This window comes from Boleophthalmus pectinirostris, unplaced genomic scaffold, assembly GCF_026225935.1.
Source record: "Boleophthalmus pectinirostris isolate CB_2022bp ecotype Guang Dong unplaced genomic scaffold, ASM2622593v1 HiC_scaffold_10, whole genome shotgun sequence".
In the NCBI taxonomy this organism is placed as follows: domain Eukaryota; kingdom Metazoa; phylum Chordata; class Actinopteri; order Gobiiformes; family Gobiidae; genus Boleophthalmus; species Boleophthalmus pectinirostris.
Window position 1 is genome coordinate 19,901,518 of NW_026570971.1, and position 23,808 is coordinate 19,925,325.

General features: G+C 37.7%; 1 protein-coding gene across 1 annotated transcript in view; it reads right to left on the reverse strand.

Moving 5' to 3' along the window:
• The window catches only part of alk (ALK receptor tyrosine kinase), a 582,818-nt gene that overhangs the window by 127,131 nt on the left and 431,879 nt on the right, over positions 1-23,808 (reverse strand). The window contains exon 6 of the mRNA XM_055155128.1: positions 11,877-12,010. Coding sequence (XP_055011103.1) covers positions 11,877-12,010 — 134 coding nt within the window. The remainder of the gene's footprint in view (positions 1-11,876; positions 12,011-23,808) is intronic.

The following is a 23,808-nucleotide window of genomic DNA, read 5'->3' on the forward strand; positions in this document are numbered from 1 at the left end:
CACTGAGATTCCTGCTACATGTCAAAGAGAAAATGAACGACGACTGTGTGGATACAGAATGTGTTTTACAAATGATTGCAAATGATGATGGCAGATGTAATTGTCCAAGCAATAACTGCCAAAACTCACAGCGTTATACATCATACTTATGTAGGGAAGGGTCCACGTCCAGTTTACTCATTTAGTCAATGCTTGTGTCTCAACAGTTTAACTCTGTTCATGTCCAATTATATGTGATAAACTACTTACAGAACAGAGAAATATTACAAAAAAGTGCTTTAAGGAGCACTGTGTAACTTTTCCCTGAAAGTCCGTCTGCTTGTTTCCATGGAGATAACATTGATTTGCCCGGAATGTCGCACGGTATGACAGGAAACTCCTCCATCTTGCTTCTCTCCCATTACAGATGCTTTTATTGATATTGAAATACTCTTGGAGAAAAAAAGCATTCTCACTGTAAATGACCTCACATGTGCGCAGATCTGATCCGTAATTTTACTTTCTATGGAGAAATGGACCCTCCATCAGAAAAGATACACAGAAAAATGAACTGTAGCGACATTGTCTTATATATTCCCCCAATTTTTATTATTATTTTCTTTCATTTTGTTGTTACATATAGACCTATGTAACTGGTGATCTGAGTTTTTATTTTTGTTATTCTGTGATTTTAAACCAACTGTAGCCTTTTTACATTTGTTTTTTTAAATGAAAAGTGCAATACAAATAAAATCTATTATTATTATTATTATTATTATTATTATTATTATTATTATTATTATTATTATGTTATTTATTTATTTATTTTATTATAATAAAATCCACTTAAGATAGCCATAGTCCTCATTGTTTCCCATAGACTGGGTCGCAAGACACAAGAGATTTTTTTGGGGCCGCCTTGTCACAATCTACATGTAGCTCTGCAATATACATATACAGTACATCTCCGAGCATATCCACTCCTCACTCCTTCAGCAGCACCGCCTTGCTTAATAAATTTTCTGTGGGAAACACTGATTACAGTTTTTCCTTGTTTAAAACTTGACTATCGTTTGTTTTTGGGACTATGAAGTACACTTAAAATCCCTTAATTTCCTGAAAAATCGTCAGTGCGTGTTATAATCCCGCGCGCTTTATGTATTAATTCTGGTTGCGCTTACTGACCTCGAACCGATTTTCACATATATTTCACTGAGTTGTGATCTTTAATCCGACAGAAGCTGAACCGCATCAGTGCACAAGGAGCGAGCTGTTTTTTCAAAGTTTATGGTTTATGCAAATGAGCCACGTGTTTTTAAGTTTTGTTTCTGTAAAGTGTAAACAAATGTGCACAAAGCTGCATTAAACACATTATTACTCAGTCTATATTTGAGTACTCCTCGTTGGAAATAAAAAAGTCTCAAGTGTCCATCTGTTTGTTTTACTTAATGCTTCTTATAATCCGGTTTTATAGTCCAAAAAAATAGGGTAATACTAATTGTTCAGAGAGACACGATCACTCAGTCAACAATAAAATATCCTCATTAATGTTCAATAACGGTCACACATTTATTTTGTGATTTACGAACAATGTCTGTTGACTTGGGTCACGAAGATTTGTGACTTTTAAAATATGGGTCCCCGGAAAAAAAGTTTGGGAAACACCATTCTAACCCATGTTAATTCTATGACGCTTACTGGTGAACCTTAAAGGAGACAGTGGTGGTTAAAGTCCCCAGTACAGTGAAAGCAGGATCCTTCTCTCTCCTGGAGTCTCTGAGATGGGCATAGACACACAGTCACTTACAGGCTACAAATTGGATTGCTTGTTGGCCCGGTGACTGATGAGTTAATTAAAGTAGACGGTTCGGAGAAGAGAGTCAGACAAGGGCCCATTTATTTATCCTGTATTGACTACATCTCCATGCACTTCACTTGGCTTGAGCAATCGCCCTTCAGCCTTAGATAAACATTTATGAGGGACAAAATACACATTGTCAAAATTTCACTTTGCTCAATAAAGTTATGATAGAAACTTGTCCATCAATAAACAAAGACATTTTTATTTAGTGAGTTCATAAATGGAAAGATGGCTGATGTCAAGGCAGATGCATGTTGCAGCTTATAATCAATTGAGTTTGCAGTGGCAGATTTAATCCAATAGAGTCATTTTGTGACATGTCTGTGGCGGCTGCGGTCGGTGCTGCTATTTGTTGGGATTAGCTGTAGTAATAATTTTACTACTCTAGTAAAGTACTGATCAGACCTGTACTAGTACTAAGTAGGGGTGTAACGATATGCAGGTCTCACGATACGATATCGTCACAGTATAAACCTCAAGGTACGATATTTATTGCGATATCATGGGAATGCTCACGATATGGTGGGGAGGCTCACGATATTATGATATTATACATAATAATAAGACTAACATTATAAAATGCTTTGACCAGTCATTTTGTACAACATTTATTGTCATATTCATATCAATGACATTTTCAACAACTTGAAATTCAAGTAACAAATAAACAATTGTAATAAAACTGTTGTCAGGAGCCTCATGGAGTAAGTCCGACAGAAGCTGAACCATATCAGCATGCAAGGAGCGAGCTGTTTTTTTCAGCGCTAAGAGGTTTATGCAAACGAGCCATGTGGCTTTAAGTTTTGTTTCTGTAAAATGTAAACAAAGCTGCATTAAACCCATTATTACTCAATGTATGTTTGAATCTTCCTCATAGGAAATAAAAAAACCAAACAAACTTGAATGTGATGACATTTTATATTTTGGCTCCAGTTTAGCCACTAACCTTTTAAATACAATGTAAATCACTCGTTTTATATTCTACAATGTATTTGGTTATTTCTTGAGTGCTATTGTGAGGCAGCGCTGTTGTATGTACGTCATGTTTAGTTTTTGTCCCGAATAGATTTTTTGAACACATTCTTGAACATTTTCGGCGTGTCGACTTAAGAAGTGACTTCTCATGTTGTAGTATTTCCCGAGGTGAACCGCACGGTTGTCTGTACACTGTCTGTTGTTTGTCCATCACCTTTTCTCCTTTCTCATTTTGTGTCACGACAAACCTAAAATACTTCTAAACCACAGAAGTCGCTGGTAAATCCCCAACATGTTTTTTTTTTTTATAAGAATACATACAAGAATAATTTTTTTTTACATATAATAAACACATACTAATATCATGATTATAACCATTACACATGTACATCTATGGCAACAGACCACAACACAGAATTCAAGCCGCTCTCTGCATGTTTTCCATGGCAACAAACACCTACATTTGCATACGTTGATAGTTTTAATGCCACACTGTGGAATAATACAAGCCTACAATTGACTGCATTTTACAGTAATATATTTTAACTAATGGTATACTTTTTAGTATACCTCCCTTGAAAGTAATCAATGCCATAGAAAATTGCAGTGTCTTAGAATTTAATAAACTTTTTTCTCTAACTTTCCTCCCTCAACTTAGCTCCAAATTACAGCACAACTACTCCAGTGAGAAACACCCAAATTCACTTGCGTAATCTTTTGTCTTTTACACAATAGAGACCAAATTAAAGCTTTGATATCATTGTTGTACGCTCCATAATTGTTACCAGTAATTAGCAAATTTATTTTTTGAAATGCAATCAAAATAGTGTGCTGTGATCTGCCAGGGTTTGGCGGGTGATCTTGGCTTGGTGCTTTATGCTCCATACGAAGGTGGGCTGGAAGGTAATTCAAGCCCAGCCAGTGACAGGTGCTGCAGGGGAAAGCGGGTGGGGTGAGGGGGGTGGGCAGTGGTGGTTAAAAACAGAGAGAAGTGCATGCTGGGTAGAGCACGTCAGGCCTGCCGACATGGATTAGAGCGCACAGGGGATGAGGTGGGTGCTGTGCCCGAGAGCCAGGTGCTGCTTAAAGAGGGAACACCATGTTTTCTATTCCTGCTAGCAACACAGTCCTCTGCTCGAGTCTCAAGTAACACATTTAAGTGACACTATTTACTATCTTAATGAAATGAACGAATAGTTTAATAAGAAAATGATTCAGGCTTAGTAACTACTTCATTAAGGGGTTATGGGTTAGAGGTTAAGGCATTAATTAAAGATTAGGTTAGTTTATTTGCCATTTGTAGTTAAAAAACACATAGAACATGTGCAAACAGGTAAATAAAGTAGTAGTATGTAATGTTCTTTCTGATTCCATGTGAATAGAAATACAATGTGTGCATAATTATTAGGCAAGTTTTATTATGAGGATTCATTTTATTATTGAACTACTAAAAGTGCTCTAGGTCAATCAAAAATGTGAATAATAATTATTATTAACAACAACTACAACAACTAGACAACAACACTAGTACTAGACAACAACAACTACAACAATACTTGTCAGAAATGTTTATATGTAAATTTTGTGCACTGTACTATTCTGACAGATGAAAATAAACAAGTGAGAATGGAAAATTATAATTTTTCATTTTGTTGTGTAATAATTCTGTACATGAATACTGGATTTTCTGCACTATTAGGCGCTCTGGATTACTGTATAAGGCGCAGTGTCATAGAATGGTCTATTTTCTAACTTTTTCACAAATAAACCGCACCGGACTTTAAACAAAACACAACAGTTAGATGGGTCAGTGGGACTTTGTTCGGCGCGTTCACGGTGACTCTGGGCTTTGTTCAGTTGTGTCGTGTAGGGAGGGTGCTGTCTGGGACCACTGGATTGTTGGCGTGTTCGCAGTGACTCAGTTGTTCAGTTGTGGCTCAGAGTGGCACATTGCACTCGCTTTTTGGTTTGTTCCTCTGTTCCATTCCTCGTCAGCGTGGAGTGATGAGTGTGGCTGCGGGTGTTTTTCGCCACGCGGTCACTGTCTGCTCCGTGCGTGTTTGATTGCGCTGTGGGTGGTGTGGCTTTACAGTTTAGTGAAGTCATACTGGGACACCTGAGTGGATTCGTGTATAGGGCGCTCTGGTTTGTGGGGCGCACAGTCATTTTTTGATGGGGTTGGAGGCTTAAGAGCGCGGCCAGTGGCCCGGAAAATACAGGAGTTGCCCAATAATTGTGCACACAGATTTTCTCGTCAGAAAACCAAAACTTCACTTTTACTTTCTTAAATATTCAGGTTTGAGGTTTATTAACATTTTGGATTGACTGAGAACACTGTAGTTGTTCAATGAATCCTCATAAATACAACGTGCCTAATAATAATGCACACAGTATAGAGATATTTTGTGTAATACTGTAGAAAATCAGAGCCAAAGGAACATTTTCATGGAGACAAGCAGGATGAGGACCTCCTCCAGGATAAATAAAAGTCACGTTTGTGGAGATGTAGAGAGCAGATGTTTTCAGTGCAATAAAAAAACTGTGATTATAAAGCATTATTAAGGTTGCACAATCTACTGTATTTATTTCCAACTAAAGAACAATTTAAAAATCTCCTCAGCTTTGGACATGTTCTATTTCAGAAGGAAAATCCTTCACTGACAAAGCACTGTCATCTTCTGAGAAAGGTAAAGCTACAGCGCCCATGTCAGCAGTTCCTTTGAGCATCAAATCCATCCATAGTTAACAATCTGACTAAATAAATCGTTCTTTGGAAGCTGTTGTATGTTTGGTCTGTATCTTAAAATGGTATAAAACACACAGCTTCTAAAATTGTATTGCAATCATTAACGGTCTAATCCGTCTCATTGTAATTGTTACATATTACCACTATTTCTTTAACTAAAGTCCAAACACATAGAAAATCAACAACAAAAGAGTTGTTGGAGTGGACAGAGACAGTTGGTGAATAGTTTGCATCCACAGTTCTGCGTCAGGAGCTGTGCTAATTCACAATTGAATGACTCATTTGTTTGTGTCACAAAACGTGCTTCCCTCTTCGATCTGCTTTGTTTTATCTCCAGCTCTGTTCCATCTCTCCTCTGTTCCTCTTTCCTTTTATCTGAGCCGGGCTCTCACACGAGCATTTACATATTTGACAAGTGAACCAGACACTGCAGTGAGGGAGTCAGTGCTGCTGATGACTTATCACTTCAGATGTGGAACAGGGGCCTTTTATACTCAATCTGTTATCAAATGTTAAAATCTAACTTTTGAAATCATTCCTAACATGAGTCAAATATCAAGTATTAGTGAGATGAGTAAAAGATGAAGTAACCCAATGAGGTGAGTGATTTTTAAAATGTTGGACAAATCACTACAACTATCACACATTTTAAACAAAAATATATGATTTATGTCAAAATGGATTTTCTTATGTACAGTACAATTAACCATTCAAATATTTTAGCCAAGAAATGCACATTTACAATACACAATTACTTTGAACAAGAGAATAATACTGATAATCCATTTAAGCCAGGGGTGTCCAACCTTTTTTTAATCAAGGGCCACATATCTAAACACAGACGAAGCAGAGGGTTGATCGAGAGCTGTAGACTGGTCCTCAATACAGTGAATAATTGAAATATGTGCATGTTTAACACGTTAGAATGAGCCATCTGTCTTTATCCATGCCAAGATCCTTAAAACCACAATCTAAATATTAAATATTGGCTTTATCAAGGTAGATTTTCCAAAAACTTGCAGTAAATAGTTCATTTTTAATTGATGCAAGGTAATTTGGCCCAATTCACCTGGAAGTCTGAGGGCCAAGAAAAATTTGTCTGAGGGCCACATTTGACCCACGGGCCATAGTTTGGACATGCCTGATTTAAGATATATTTGAAATTAGAGGTGCCTCGGTAGACCAAAATGAATACTTATTAGCACAAGTTAAGTGTCTTGCCCATGGATCTATAGGTGAATAGCAACAGTAATGACCTGTGGGAGCTGGAATCAAACTGACAACCTGTGGGTCAGTGGATTTTGCCATTTAAGCTGGAGTGAGTTGGACAGCCAACTTTAAATAGAGGAAAGGATCAGAGAAAAGATCAGAGGCGGCACAACCATTAGGCAACAGCAGGTGGCTGCCTAGAGCCCCCCACTAATGGCCGAAGTGTCAGAGCAATTTGATTTTCTCTCAATATGATGTTAAATGAGTATTCTACTGTTAAACAATAATCATAAGAAAAATAATAATACTCCTGTGTCATGGATGTAAACAAAAATGTAATTGTAGTAGCAACAAAATAAAACTACTTTCAGCTCTGGTTATCTAGTAGATGAACAAACTAATAAGACAAGTTTCCAATCCACCATAATTCAAATAAATGGAGAAAACAGACAAACAAACAAAAAAAAACAAAAAAAACGAAAACAAAACAAACAAAACAAAAAAAGCCAAAACAAAACAGTGCATTATAGTGAGGGCCCCAAACTCAAGTTCGCCTCGGACTCCAAAATTGCTAACACTGCCACTGGATAAGATACTGTTGAAGAGAAGTTTAGAGAAGTTTACCTAAAATGGTAATCTACTCTGCATAATAACAACAAAAAACATAATATTTTTAACTGTGCTTAACCTATAACTTGACAAAAAATCGTATTTAAAAAGTAAATGTCATCGTATTACTTGTCCAACAAGTGCACTGGGGCTGCTATAAGCCACCTTAAATTGAGCATGCAGCCCACTACCTCTCATATATAAGTGGTATTTACGCTCGAATGGCCACTCATTAATTAACAGTAAATTAAGAAGTCTTGTATAAACGATGCTTAAGCCTGTTAGCTCCGAGCTACGTCCAGCGCATATAGTCCAGCCTGCTGCAGATCTCCCTTCTTCTTATCTTGGTGCCCCACTAAGATTTAATTTAGCCCATGATAAGCAACTCTTGGCAGAACATTTCTCTTGGTCATCCATTACTAGATTATTCCTTTTAATGTAAGTTCAGCAGACTGCGGTAAACAAGTCAGGGAACTTTGGGAACAGAGGAGTGCGCGGAAAGTAAATGATCCAAGTGGCCTTTTCTGCAGCTCAACTCACTAATATTTATTTATAGAGTCCCAAATCGGAGCAAAATGGCTGCAATATTATTAAGGAAGCACCCTCAGTAAAATGTGAAAGAGGAACTGTTATCAAGTTTAATGTGCGGTGTATTAAAGGTCCTGTATTACACTGAATTGATTCTTGTGAGCCATTTTAGAATGTTGCTACCTCATCAAAAACAGATCTGGAGTTGTGTTTTGTTTCATTCACACACATGTTTGAGTAATCCTTTGTTATTATTTAGTCTACATCTCCAAAACTAAAGATGCTTCCAACTTATGATGTCATGAAGCTGTTGTTTTCATGTTTAAGTTTTGTTCACTAGAGATTGGAAATTCCAGAGCTGAAATAATCCAAATGATTCTAGTGAAGATGTATGGACACAGTGGAACACTTCCTGTATCACCACATGACATCACAAGGTGGAACAGAGGGTTTTCTATCTGAGTGAAGACTACAGCATAAATATGTAGGTATGTTTTTGAAGAGAAAACAACATTATAACATCAAATATAGAGTAATATGTGCCCTTAAACATTTTGCATTATGGTGTTTAATTGGCATACTTGCATGGGCAGATCGAAAGCAAAAAAACAGATATTTACCATAAAAATATATTTTCCTTTTTGAGTAAATCCTCTCTAACAATATTAGGGGTGAGCAAAAATATCATATAATTTAATGTGATAAAACAGTATCGATATCGTGGGCTGCTATATCGATATATCACCAAGAGTATTTTTTGGTGTATTTTATTAAATTATTTTGTTACAGTCACAGTTTTGTTGTTTGTTCAGAGGAAGAAACTCGTTTATGTGACATATTTCACATTTTCACTGTTTTGAGGAGTAAAATCAGTTTGTTTCATAGCACAATAACTGCTGTTGTTTTTGAATAACTGCTGCTACTATTACAAGTACCTCCACTAGCACAGCTGTTATTACCACTTTAACTACTTCCACTACTTTTACTGCTGCTACTAATACCACTACAATATTTCCACTACTACTACTTCCACTACATCTACTACTACTTCTACTACTACTACTACTTCTACTACTACCACCACCAATACTTCCACTACTACTACTACTACTTCTACTACTACTACTACTACTACTACTACTACCACCACCAATACTTCCACTACTACTACTACTACTACCACCAATACTTCCACTACTACTACTACTACTACCAATATTTCCATTACTACTACCACTACTACCACTACCACTACTACTACTACTGCTTCCATTGCTACTACTACTACTACTACTGCTACAGCTACTACTATTACTACTGCTACTACTACTACTGCTACTACTACTACTACTACTACTACTACTACTACTACTACTACTACTACTGCTACTACTACTACTACTACTACTACTACTACTACTACTACTACTACTGCTACTACTACTACTACTACTGCTGCTACTACTACTACTGCTGCTGCTACTACTACTACTGCTGCTGCTACTGCTGCTGCTGCTACTACTACTACTACTACTACTACTACTACTACTACTACTACTACTACTACTACTACTACTACTACTACTACTTACTACTACCACTGCTACTACTCCTAGCAATACTTCCACTACTACTACCACTACTACCACCACTACTACTAGTACTACAACTCATATATACCCGCACATTGGACATTTTCACTGTTTTTGTGATTAAAATGTTTGAGTTTCAAATTAACTTTGCATAAGAAGTTGTTTAACAAAGACTTAGTATCACAGCCAGGATTTAGACTTTAGACTTTTATTGAACCGTATTGATTTGAAATATATTGAATCAAATCAAAAGTTCACTGTATCGAGATATGCATCGTATTGTGGCCTATGTATCGAGGTATATCGGCAAATTCTTAATGATACCTAGCCTTAATGTAAAAAACTGAACTCTGCTTTAACACCAAAATAGAGTAGAGAGTACTATTAAAGTATATAAAAAAAACAGTACTTAAGTTTCTTCTTAGGGCCAGTCACTCCAATGGCTCCGTACTCCACACAGACATAATGACTTATCAGTGCAGTCAGTTCATACTCATGGATCATGGTAGAAAATTACATCTACAGTTTATAATTTAGATGTAAGAAAAGACAGTCTTCATTCATATTTCCTGACTATAATCTTCCCTGTTGGAAAGTTACCCTGTAGTGCGTCTGTATGTAGCACAGGAAATTGAATCAGTGCATTAATCTAATACTGTGAGCTCTTTGGTGGTCGACAGAGAGACATATTATCTCAGCACTGAGCTTTCGGCGCGCTTCATTCCACCACACGCACTAATGAGTCATACAGTGCACACGCATCAGAGCGGCCACACAGCCCGCAGTCATGTGATGGACATTTAGACTGGACAAACACTGGACCATGTTATGTCCACTGTACTTTTGCACGATTGACTGGAAATTCCCATATTCACAACCTCCTGTAGTGTATGAAATGCTGGACGGTAGGGCTGGGTATCATTAAAAAGTTGCTAATACGATACATACCTCGATACATAGAGCACGGTACGATACATATCTCAATACACAGACCACGGTACAATGCATATCTCGATACATAGACCACAATATGATACACATCTCGATACAGTGAGCTTTCAATTCAATATGATATATTTCAAATCAATTCCATATGATTCTATAAAAAATAAAGGCTAAATCATGGCTGTAATACTAAAAGTCTTCTACTTCTTGTGCAAAGTTCATATGAAACGCAAACATTTTAATAATCAAAACACATAAACAAGTTTCTTCCTATGAAAAAGCAACAAAACTGTAGCTGTAACAAAATAATAATTTGTAAAATATACCAAAAAATGCCTACAATATCGATACTGTATCACCACATTAAACGATACAATATATGGATATTTCAGTATTTTTGCACACCCCTACTGGATGGTATACAAATATTTTTAAGATAGAGAGATATCAAAAATCTATGTCAGGGTGTTAATAGTCTTTACCCCAGTAAAGACTAATGGGGATCCAATAAATAAATAAATAAATAAATTAAAGGGCCCACATAATGCTATTTTCTGATCTATGATTTAATGTTGTTTCCTCATCAAAAACATACCTGAAGTTGGGTTTTGTTTTATTCATATAACTACACAAGTGCTCCACTGTGTTTTTAAACCCCATTCACCTTCAATAGAATCATTTGGATAATTTCAGCAGTGGAATTGTCAATCTCTACTGAACTAAAGTTGTTAAAATGACAACTGTCACACTGGAACTAAGCATTTTAAGCTTTGGAAATGTAAACAGACTTATAATAAAAAGTTGCCCAAACATGTCTAAATAAAACTATATTTTTGAAGAAATAACAACATTCTAATGGCTCATAATAGTTTTGCTTAAAATAGGATATTTAAGAGTGCACTAACTTTTCTTGTCTGGTCTTTCTTGCCATGAAAATGTTTTTACTTAGCCTGGAATGTTCAACAATATAGCATTAAGCTTATTTATCTCCAGGAACCAGTAACAAACAATAAAAAACATTTGGAATTTAATAAAATGGCAGAATTGTTTCATGCTATACCGTCCCGGGAAAAGCAGTAACACTTATAAGCACGTGGCGGGACTTTTACGAAGAAAAGTTACATAGTGTACCATTAACTTTTTCATCTAGTTATTATTATAAGAGCTGATTGATTGATTTCGAGTTTGTGCCAAGAGAGAAACAACAATTCATACACATACACATATACACTGTAAACAACATAGAAGCACATTTCTTGAAAAGGAGTGGGAATAAGAAAAAACTCAAAATATATAGAATAGTGAAATCTTGAATAATAAGTAATAATGGGAGACTGTGACATTTTTACTACTGTATCACGAGCCCAAAGACTTTACAATAACAACCACCACCACAGGAAGTATTTACCATGCAAAAGCAGATAACACTTACCCATGGTGCAGTTGGTGGTGAAGTGCGGCTCGATGGTGGCGGTGTCGTCCTGGGGCACTCTTTGATCATAACCTCCGGAGATCCTGAAGGGTGCTCCCCCGTGGGTGCCCAGGGTGAGGTGCACCACCGCCCAGCTGCCGAGGAGGGAGAGGAAGAGCAGGGTGAGTGACAGCAGCAAACACCAGGGCTGACAGAAGAGAGCCCCGCAGCCCTGACACGGGTGGGGGGCCGGGGTTAGGGTGGCTCTGGTTTGCACCCTCCGGACCTCCGAGACCGTCCCCGAGCTCTGCGGGGAGGACTCGTGCATTTTGGGATGTCCTCTTTGTTCCTTATTGTGGTGTGGCATGCCCCCCTGTTGAGACCACCCTCAAAGTAAGGCTATAAAGCTAAAATCGCCAGGTGTGAAGGAAGATTTATGTAGCTTAAAACCAGATCCGGAGCTGGTCACGCAGAGGTCTGGAGCAAAAATGAACCAGAGTCCACCACCAGACTGGTTTTGTACTTCCCTAATTTTATTAAGCAAATTGAGCTCATTTTCTGCTCTCTTGCTCATCAATAAATCAGCCCCTCCCTTCTCCGTCACACGCTCCACCCCTTGTTTGCCCATCCTTTACTAGAAACATGCGTTAGTAGTAAACATGAATAACATCTACTCACGTAAAATGGTTCTCTAAATTCACTATTCCACCCAAATCTCCTGACAGCCTGCACCGTTCCCTCTTAGCATAAAAAACTGCTGTTGACAGTTTGATGTTACAGTATATGATTTGGCAGTAAAAGCCCAGATTGTCAGGAGTAAAAACAGAAGCGGCACTGCAGATGTATTTAAGAGAGGATGAAAAACATATTTATGCAGTAAAATCTGTGGTGCTGTCAACACTCAGCTGCTGGTGATTGGCAAGGACCGGAGACATGTACTGACAGCTATCCTAACAAACAAAGGCGCCATTGTCAACTTTTGTCTAGATAATGAAAAGGGGGAGGACATATGAAGGCAGTAGAACATTTTCATACTATAGTCTATAACCTTCTGTTGTTAATGTCATGATGGATTACAAAGACGAAATAACTCCCAGTCTCTTTGATTAGAATTCAGTCAGTGCAAGTCTATAAAGAACACTGTCAATGCAAATAGGCCTGTCATGATAATTACTATATAGACTTATCATTCAATATACGATAGAAACAACACCATTTTTCAGGCTCAGTAATTATAAACATATATGACATCTAAGGTTGTGTTCAGACTGCAGGGCTTAACGCTCAATTCTGATTTTTTTTTGTGAAACACGATTTTTTTTGCAAAGTCGTTCCAATTAAATGTGACTTGTATTAGCAAAGCTGGTGCCACCTAGTGCCTCTGCTCAATTTCATTTCTCTTCAGCAAGGTCAGGAATCGGAATACACTAGACGGTTTGCAAGAAGTGTGAGTCTGGACATCAAAAAATCTGAAAAGAGACATTCTGTGTTGGCAACGATTCCTGAGATTGAGGATTTACAGCCAGCCAACAAAGAGAATGTTTGGTGAATTTTATCAAGGAGAAAAACGTTATTGTCCTTCTTCCTACAGAATTTGGGAAAAGCTTAATATTGGGGTCCCGATCACATTTTTTGGTCCCCGAGTCCGAGTCCTTTGATTTTGAGTATCTGCCGATACCGAGTCCCGATTCGATACTTCTATAAAACATTTTAAAAGGAACAAAAAGCAAAGCATAAGATCCAGGATGTATGGGGGATCAGATTGTATTGAGTCCATGTGTAGTATTTGGGCTGAACTTGTGAAAATCAAATGTCCAAAACTTCATTTTTTTAATTAACTTTTCTAACCATTCATCATCACTGTTGAAAATCTTGACTTTTCACAGTATAGTCTTGGAATGTGTAACTTAGTAAACTTTATGAACTGGACAAAACAGGAACCAGACCAGAATCAGATCAGATCCTGAGACTAGACTCTACACAATCTACAGTTTGTATATTTGATATTATATGGAAGCCTGTGCATTACATTTGAAACATTTAGGCTCATCTATGAAATCCAAATAATACAAAATTTTATCAAATAAAAACGAGGTGACAGAAGCCCCACAGCCTCTCTCCCCGGTCGCCCCCACTCTCCCGCACCACCACCACATCCACAAACTCACAGCGGAGCGCGCATTGCAACACTGGTCCCACTGCTCAATAGACTTGTGCAACAGCGCAGTTTGTTTTGTTTGCAACAAACAGCGCAGTGCGATGACACCATCGGCCGCGCAGGTGTGAACACGGGCCACAGAACCTCAGGTAACAGCACCTGAGCACGGAACGGCCCAAAAGTCCCAGTCCCAGTGCGCCTCTAGAACAGCATGCGGTGGGACAGATAGTCGCGCTGACTGGACTTCTCTGAGCGAATCCCGCGCCTCAGAAAAACTGTTGTGTGCTGTGTGTCATGTGTGTTATATACATACATTATTTATCTGATACCTGATCGCACATAATATCCAAGTCCGAATCGAGTCCGCAGTCACGTGAAATCGGTGCCAATCAAGCGATCGGGACAACCCTACTTAATATACCAGTTAGCCCCGATAGTGGCGCATTAAATATGTCATGACCAAGTAGCAGCGATTGGTTAAATAAAAAAGTACCTGCCTACTGTTGAGTGAACAAATCCTCATGCTGCGAGGTCAGACGGTTTCCACAAACTGAAACCGGCTGATGAATCAGGCAAAGTTTGTTCATGATCTCCAGTGAACTTTAAACGCCTCCAAAGTGTCCCGCATGCGCATTGGAGGACACAACGACATCGCATGCAGCGAGTGTGCTCAGTATTTACGGAAGTCGCCTAAACATGGACATGAGCACTGACCACCTGGAGATTTTAAAGCTGCTGTTGTACTGGAGCCAGAACATGTACAGCATATTTGTTTTAAAGAGATTGAGAAGGAGAAGGACGACGCAGTGACGTTCGTAGAAAGGAACGTGCGGGTGCAGAGTCACAGGGTGGTGGGATTTCGATGTGCTTCAGTGCTTCACTGACACGGAGTTCAGACACAATTTTCGACAGACGAGAAAAATGTTTGTGTACCGGTACATTTGTGACGTGTGTAGGTGGGATGAACATGACCTGTCCATGTCAAAAGATTGGATATGTATGGGTTAAAGGAGCACATATCCAAGTGGCCTGGGTAAAAAAAAATCTGATCTGTGTCGTTCAGACTGTCATCAAAAGATCAGATACAGGAGCATAGGGATGAAAAAATCGGATTTGGGTCACTTCAGGCTGCAGTCTGAATGTAGCCTTAGAGACACTAGACTGACTACTTCAGTGTTTAATTGTGCCAGTAATTTATTGCTAGCAGCATTTTTACAATAAAGTTTACTTAGAAAAAAACCTTCACTGGGATAATCATGCTTGTGTCAGTGGTATTAAGATTCAATATTATCGTTTATCAGGATATTTTTCTGTAGCAATATATCATACTTAAAAGCAAAATGACTAGATTCTCTACAAATAGAGTAATGTATTTCAGACTTCAGTGTATTTGCCTACTGTTTTATGCATACATGACAAGAAATGTGTATATAATGAGAAGGATCACCCAGAGGACACAACCCACAGATCTCTACCACCTTAACTATTGCAGATTTGAGCCTAATCTTAACCAAACATAGGGCCTATGGTTGCACATTCACGAACAAAATGCCTATGTTATTTGTATTTAGACCATTGTAGGCTACATGTTGACAATTAAAAATGTTTGTGACAAGATGTTTTAAACTGCTCATTTCCATATGCGAGCAGAGCGGAGCTGAAACAATGTAAATGTATTGGTGATTAAATGAAGAATCTTAATAATAATAGATGCAAACATTTGAATTAGCTTTTGATAACATTTCATAACAAACTAAGGCAAAAGCTGATTAAAAACTGTAATTAATTTGCTTATAAAGAGTAAACTAATGAAAATGGTTCAGGACATGTGGATGGAGGTGCATCCTGGTGGAGGTTTGTGGGGGTCTGCAGCCAGACTCTGTTGGATAATATCTATAAAATCTATAAATCTATAAATAAATCAAAATCTATAATTCATAGATACAGGCATAACAACTAAATCCATATTATGACCTGTATGCAAACCATTTCACAAATTAAATTACTGACAAGTCTAATATTGTTATAGATTTACTTAACCAACTTATAAAAAGAAATAAAAAGGTAAATGTGCAAAATAACAGCTCTGCATCGACAATAAAAACAATAAAGATGCAGTTATTCAATTTTGTTTTAAAAAGTGTTTGATTCTGAAGTGTGGCTATGGATGTAAATGCATTAGCAAAAACAAAAGAGTAAAACCTAATTGAATGCTTGGCACAAAAATAATGATTACTACAATTTATATAATTATAGAGCTGTGTTAATTCACTCATACAACAACAAAACTTAATGTATTGTAATTACCGGGGCTATTATGCATTAAGCAAATGGCTGCCTTTCCATTCAAAATGCTTATTTGGGAATTAAAAGTCGCAGTGTCCTATGAGTTTTGTTGTATTTTGTTAAAATCATGTGCACATCCGCTAGTACAAAGTTGGATTTTCAGATTTCCCCGTGGCTTTCTCTGACTCAACAACTTTGCATTAGCTTTTGCCAGCTTCCAAATTGTTTTGCCTGGATCTTGTCCTCTCACCTGGATAACCACTCTGCCGCTCCATGCTCCAGGTGCAGTGTATAGAGCAGATGGGAAGTGATGGGTTGTGGTGTGAGAGGGGGGCTCGGAGGAGAGGGCCCTGCTTCTGCCATGTCTCATAATAGTAAGGAAATGAAGGCCCAGATAAGGCTGCAGCTGTCTCCCACATACACAACCTTGGACTGGGACTGTGCAGTGTATGGGGACAGGTACACTTGACCGCTATAGGACAATTTACCAGTCTGTTATCTACTTGTCTCCAAGGAGATGTAATTTCTGTTCCAAGGTATGTCATTACACACTTTCATCTAGCATGTATTCATTATGGGTGTTTCTATTACCCAAAAATACAATACTATAATTTTTTGGACTATAAGTCACACTTTTTTTCATGGTTTAGGTGTTTCCTGCAACTTATACTCTGGTGCGACTTAAAATTTTCACACTGAAGTTGCGAGAGGCTTTACTCCTGTACTTCACTCTACTGTGCATGTCTCCTGCACAAAGAGCCGCTGTCCTGCTGCAAGTAGTGAAAAATTCAGACGAAAATGGTAATTGAACAGCAAAAAGACAGTTTGGAGTGAGCAAGGAACTTGTGAGGGACTGGCGGAAAGAGAGGATGGCGAACACAACTTCACAGTAACTGTGAGGATGCACCATGCAACTTTCCTGAAGTCACTGGATGGACAAAGCCTGGACTTCAGTGACAACCAAAACCATCCTGTCAGGATTCAGAAAGGCCAGAATAATTCTAACTGTAACTGATGCTGACAACAGTTACACAGAAGAAGAAGTGGCAGAAGAGGAAGCGGTGCTAAATTAATAATAATACATTTCCCCCAAAAAGTGCGACTTATATATGTTTTTGTCTTCATTACGCATTTTTTGGCTGGTGCGACTTATAGTCCAAAAAATACGGTAATTCCTTCTGTGAATAGGTGTGACTCTCCACAGAGCTTTACAGAATCCTTATGTAGTATAACTGCGAAACATGGTGACTAACAATGTTACAAGCTTTAAATAAATAAAATCATCGTATTGTTTCTTTGTCAAACTGAATCTTGAGGTCTCATTAAAGGTGCAATATGTAACTTTTCTGCTCTGCCACTAACTTGCCTTTATTCAGTTAGAAGTAGAGCAGGATTGAAGTTGATTAGCCTATTTTTATGAACATGCCCATACAATTTAGGTTACAACTGATATGGACTTTAAAATGTGTGTCTAATAAGTTACATTATAGTAGAATGTGGCTTTAAACACTATTAAACCTTCATTTTGACAAGACCTTCCTTCTGCAATCATCTCTTTCAGCTTGTACACACTGAGCATGATTTGACAAGCATACAAACATAGTAAACTTGACATTTGAGTAATGAGCAGAGAACAGTTCTGCCCTTGTACAAAATAAGCAAACATTAAATTAACAGATTTCCTTGAGAATCAATACCCTTTCTACTCTGTCTAGAATAAAAAAGAGCATTCATCAGTAATGCGGAGTGTGTTTGTGCAGAGCTTTCTAACAATACTTTCAACAGCAGTATTGGCATGCACATGGAGTAAGAGAATGTGCTGTAATTGAGGACACTTCAGTATTTGACATTTACAGACATGCAGAGAAATGAAGGCACCGGGACCAGAATCCTAAATTTAAAAAAAAATTAATAAAAGTAATATTATATTAAAATGCATTTCTTTATTCAAGTACGTGAATTAAGGATGTGTTCACACTTGGTCCTGGCTCAAGCCCAGTCCTGTTTAATCAATGTGAATGCACCTTAAAAGTGAAAATAGTAAAAAATTAAAAAACATATTACTGTAATTATGAGATAGGGAACTTATAAGTGCAATTGTGCTATTATTGTTGTAATTGCACTTTAAAGGTGCACTTTTCTCATGTAACTTTTGTAACTTTTCTGATAGAGGGTCTCCCAAATGATTATCTCCATCCGTTCAGTTGGGTACAATGTTCCACAGTAGAGCATTAAAGTTATCCATCTCCATGAAGACAAGTAGGTCATGTCACCATGCCAATTTACAGGTGAGATCTGTGAATGGGCTAGGCTGATTCATCAGCTGGTTTCACTTCGTGGAAACCGCCTGACCTCACAGCATTAGGATTTGTTCGCTCGACGGTAGATGAGTACTTTTTTTATTTAACCAATCCCTGCTATTTGGTTGTGACGTATGTAATGCGCCAAATCCCATATGAAGAACGGCAATAACGTCTTTGCCTTTGATAAAATTCACCAAACATTCTCTTTATTCCAGCTGTTAAATTCTCAATCTAGGCAATCGTTGCCAACACAGAATGTCTGTCTTCGTCTACATCCATCTCAACTTCTTTGTTTACTGTTGTGCTGTACCACAAAAGGGACCCAGACAGGCGCTAGAGTGTGACGTCATGGCTTCACAGTTCTTCACTGGTTGGCCGGTGTGTGATCTGCAACTTCCGGGGTTCTTGCCAAACCATCTAGTGTATTCTGATTCCTGACCTATTCACTGGAGAGAAATGAAATTGAGCGGAGGTGCCAGCCTGGCTAGGAATGAGTGGCCCCACAATAAAAATATTTTTACAGGTATTGTAATAGCTTATAAACCATCTGTAAATGAATGCCATATAGATATGTTTAATTCTATACTGTGGAACATTCCAGTCTTGGGAGACAAGCAAGTGGCAGAACCTCTACTGAGTATGTTACACACCTTTAAACTGAAACATATTTTGGAGTTTTCTAAGATGTGATGTTTTTCTATGTTTTCAATATTTGAGGTGGGATCAAACTGCAAACCTCCACTTTACCACCTGAGACATTGTTAATTTGTACTTTTCAGGTGAGAGCCTAATTCCGTCAATTTGCATATTACGTTTTTGTTACCATAGAAAAACAAACCACTCAGGCCAACTAAATCTTGGCTGCCAATTGACAATTCTCTTTTCATAAGGTTATTCATTTATGCTCCCCTCAGTGTGCTGTTCTGGCTAATTCTGCTCTTTTAATCTGGTGCTCCTGTGTGTATGGCTGTGTGGATGTGTGTAGAATGTCTATGCCCTAACCGCATTAAGCCTTATTTGTCTCGTGGGCTCTGGTTTGCATTAGGCTGAGTCTCATCCATCAGGATAAACAATAGATGAAGGATTACAGTGCATATTCCTGCAAATGCCTTCATAATGGCGTGGAGCTCTGAGCAGACTGTTAGACCACCACCATTTTGGTCCGAGATAAAGATTCAATATACGGTCAAACAGTTGTAATTGATGGTAAAAACAAATGACTATTGTGAGCATTATTTTCTATATTATCTACTTCAGTGCTCACTATACATTAGATCTGCTCTCCTTTCCTGCTAATATCTCAGTAGAGTTTGGAACAGAGTGTTATTAATAAAAGGTTATTGGAATAATCTCTATCTTGCTTGAAGGAAAATTAAAAACAATCTCCACACAAAAATTACCCACCAAAATGTAAAAAATTACCTAAAAAATAAACCATGGAAGTACCCCATTAACTACATTAATCACAATCTAGTATGAATATTCTGTAACCCAACCCAAACAGTCAGAATCTTAATATCACCTTTCGTTTAATTAATATTAGGCTTACTTGTACTTATCATTTCTTATTCATTTCTATTTAAGACTTTAGTACATGACTATAGAATGGTAATATAAATGGAAACCTAAAATAGATAATTCTCAAATATGATCAAACCAGGCTCCTAGGATTAGGTTGTTAGCATATTGTCCACAGCGCAAACAGGAGCAGTGCCACTGAGACTAAACAGATGGTACAAAGTGGGCCAGTGAAAATGTTATCTTAAACTTTCAGCATTTATGAAACTGCACTGCATAAATGTCATGTAAAATGTTCAATCTACTGGGACAATTTAACCATTCTATGTTACTTATAAACTGGCTGCGTTTTAGTTCTGATGACCCAGTTGGGGTACTCTTGATCTCAATAATATATCTGACAGTAGTAGCACACTGAAAAAATAGTCTGAGAGGGACAAACACAAATTTGACAGCAGATACAACAATGAATTTTTGCAACTCTGTCCAACATTTTAAAGTCATGTTTAAGTCTTACAACGGTGACTTGACTATGTCCGATGTTAGACCTGTATGTTTTAATCACGCTGAGAAAACATGACTTTGTTATCATTTCTGGTGTTTTCTCCCTCAAGAATTCCCCTCCCCAAAGTTCAATTCATGTACACAAGACGCAGGAGTGTTCCAGTGTGAATCGGATTATGAGAGCTGTTTGAAGGTAAGAAATCAAAAATGTTATAAACTTGCTGGCCTAGAAGGTACTTATAGTAAACACATGTTTGTGTGTGCGTTGTTTGAAATGAAGGTTAATTGAAGGTCCTGCAGCTGTTTTCATACAACACATTGTTTGTATGAGTGTCCATCTACAAAAGTGTAACACATTGATTTGAATGTTTGTGTGTGCTTTATGTGAAGTTAAGGTTAACGTAAGGGCTTTTCCAAATAACACCGTGTTTGCATGAGAGTGACAACATTTGAATGTGTTGCTTCCAGAGAGTTTGCAAACAGAGACGAGTCAGAGAGCAAAGCTTCTTCAGTGGAGCACATTTGCACATTGTCTAGCTCCAAACAGGTTTGTCACTGTACCTGTGCTCTTTCTATGTGTGTTTGATTCTAAAATCTTTTAAGAACATTTGACCTTGCATTAGAAGTGATTATGTAGACAGAATAAAATTATATTAAAAAGAAAAAAACACACAAAACAAAAAGGTTCATTTTCATGATTAGGTAACATAAGCGAAATATGTGCATGAGAGCATGAAAAAGTTATGTTTGTGTTGTGAGAAAATTATACATATAGGGTATTGAATACATTTCCTGTTTCCCACTGTTTCCCATATTTTTTTAAGCAAATCCAGCAACCTTCTTCTTTCAGTGCACCATGGTTCTCAAAATCCTCACTTGTAACAAATGTAATACATAAACAAAAACAACACTGACCATTTCCTACTCCTCTCTACAGCCATCTTCAGAACACTCTGAGCTTAAGCCCACAGTACTATTACCCGAGCAAACAATGTTATTTACCAAGCGCTTTAACACACCTGCTCCACAAATGTACAACATGAACCATGTAATCTTATACGCCAAGTGCACTGTTGACTTGGTGTTACCCAGAAAAATCGTGTTCAAAATTGGAAACCGTTCATAATTCTTCTCGTCTCAGAACCTCAGTCATGGATTTGTTGATTAAAAGTCAAGTGAGTCGTTTTTAAAGATGGAATTGATTGAAAAGGATGTTGTATGCTGCTTGGGGACACTGTTTTTGCTGTGATTGCTGCTAAATCAGAATGGCCTCTTAAGCTCCATTGATTCAGTTGAAATGGCAAAGCACACAACAAGCAGCAGCCAATACGTCAAGAGCAGTGCAGATGAGAGTAAGCGCTCTGACATGGACCATCCAAACTGAATGCCACTTCTTCAAACGGTGAATTAGTATGCCAGAATAGAGAGAGCGAGAGAGGGGGCAAATGAGGTGAGCTCCGCATGGATGACTTCTGCCTTTGGGATGTGTTTTTGACAAAGTTCAGAGCTCCAGACTAAACTAAATAAGACCCAGACAACATCTTTCATCATAGACTGTCCCCAACTGTGTTTTCCAATGGGATCTAAGACAATTTATATAAGGTCCTACTTTTCAGACAATGGAAAACAAGCCTCTATTATAATATGACTGTGTGAGGAAATATATTCTTAAGGTTTTGGAAACTTTCGATTGTAAAGGAGGATTGCGGTTTGTGCTGTGTTTAGATGAGTCACCTGAACTAAAACTGTAATTTCTGTGAAAAAGGAAATGAGGCACAGTACAAAAAAATTATGAATAAATAAACTAAATTATAGGATGAAAGAAAAGAAAGAAAAATGTGAAATGTGGTCATACCTATGCACAGTGGCAATTACTTAAGTTTAGAGCAAATTATCCCACTGAGTGTATCAAAATAAAAATATATGTTGTTTAGGTGGTCTTCGTTTTGTCATCCAGTAAAAAGAACTGGTGGTTCAATTCCAGCTCCCTTGCTCATACAATGCTATCAACAAAACAATGATTTTGTGACAATGTTGTGTTGCAATAAAGTGAGTTTTTTTCATCCTGATATTTTGTACTTTGTAAAAAATGCCTCAAGGATTTTCCTAACATGTAATAAAGACTGAAGTTCTACTTTTCTTAAAATTGAGTGGCAGTCTGAGCAAGGCTCTTAACCCAAGTAGCCACCTTCCTGTGTGGGCGTACTCATATGTGAGTATATGAAAGACAAAATAACTCCTTTGAATTTTTTAAAAGTTAAGAAGTGCTATAAGTGCAGGGTTGAGTCACTTTAAAAGGTCCTAATATATGTTTCAATACCAAAGTACATCTTATGAAGAATAAAGTCCACCAGCCTCCAGTCTGACTTTAATTTAAAGTATAACTTTAAAAAAGATCCAGTATTCTAAGTCCAATACCATCCCACCCCTGACTGACCAACCCACCTGTCAATCACATCTGAACTCAGAGAGATTCACCAGTGACTCACATCTTTGTAAAGAATTGGAGAAGTGTGCATTCTAAATCCTAAGCAAATGTACAAAGACATTTACTGAGAACAAGACTAAACATGGACTAAACCAGGTCTAATCCAGGACAAAACTAAAGTCTACAGTAAACTATCAGAAAGTCATCTTTCCACAGTACAACCTAAGAGTCTGAGAAGATAAGAAAATACAAACTTTGCTGACCAACTCAACAAAGATACAACTTCATCTTTGAGAAACACATTTATTCAGATGTACTATAATAATACTACTTACAGTTCTACCTGCACCTGTTTGATAATCATTACAATTATATGTTTTTGTGGTCCCACAAAGTGTTCAGTAATGTGTGAGAGGTCTTGCCTGAGATTCAGAATACACACTTCTTCAATATTTTATGAAGATGTGAATCTGGTCACCAGTGAATTTCCCAGAGTTCAGATTAGTGCAGATTAGCCAATCAGAGCTACTCAAAGTCCGCCCGCAGCAAAACAAATATGGCTGCTCACGTGGGACTGAAAATATCACGGATTTCTGCAGAATCAATGAGCGAAGCACTAAACTGTTAATCAGAAGTGAGAGAAATGTCATTTTGTAAATGAGAGACTTCAGTGACTTCACATGTGTCACTGAAAAGAACTAATCTGATTGTACAAGATTTATGTTTGGTTCTGGCTCGAGATGTGATGGAGGGTAG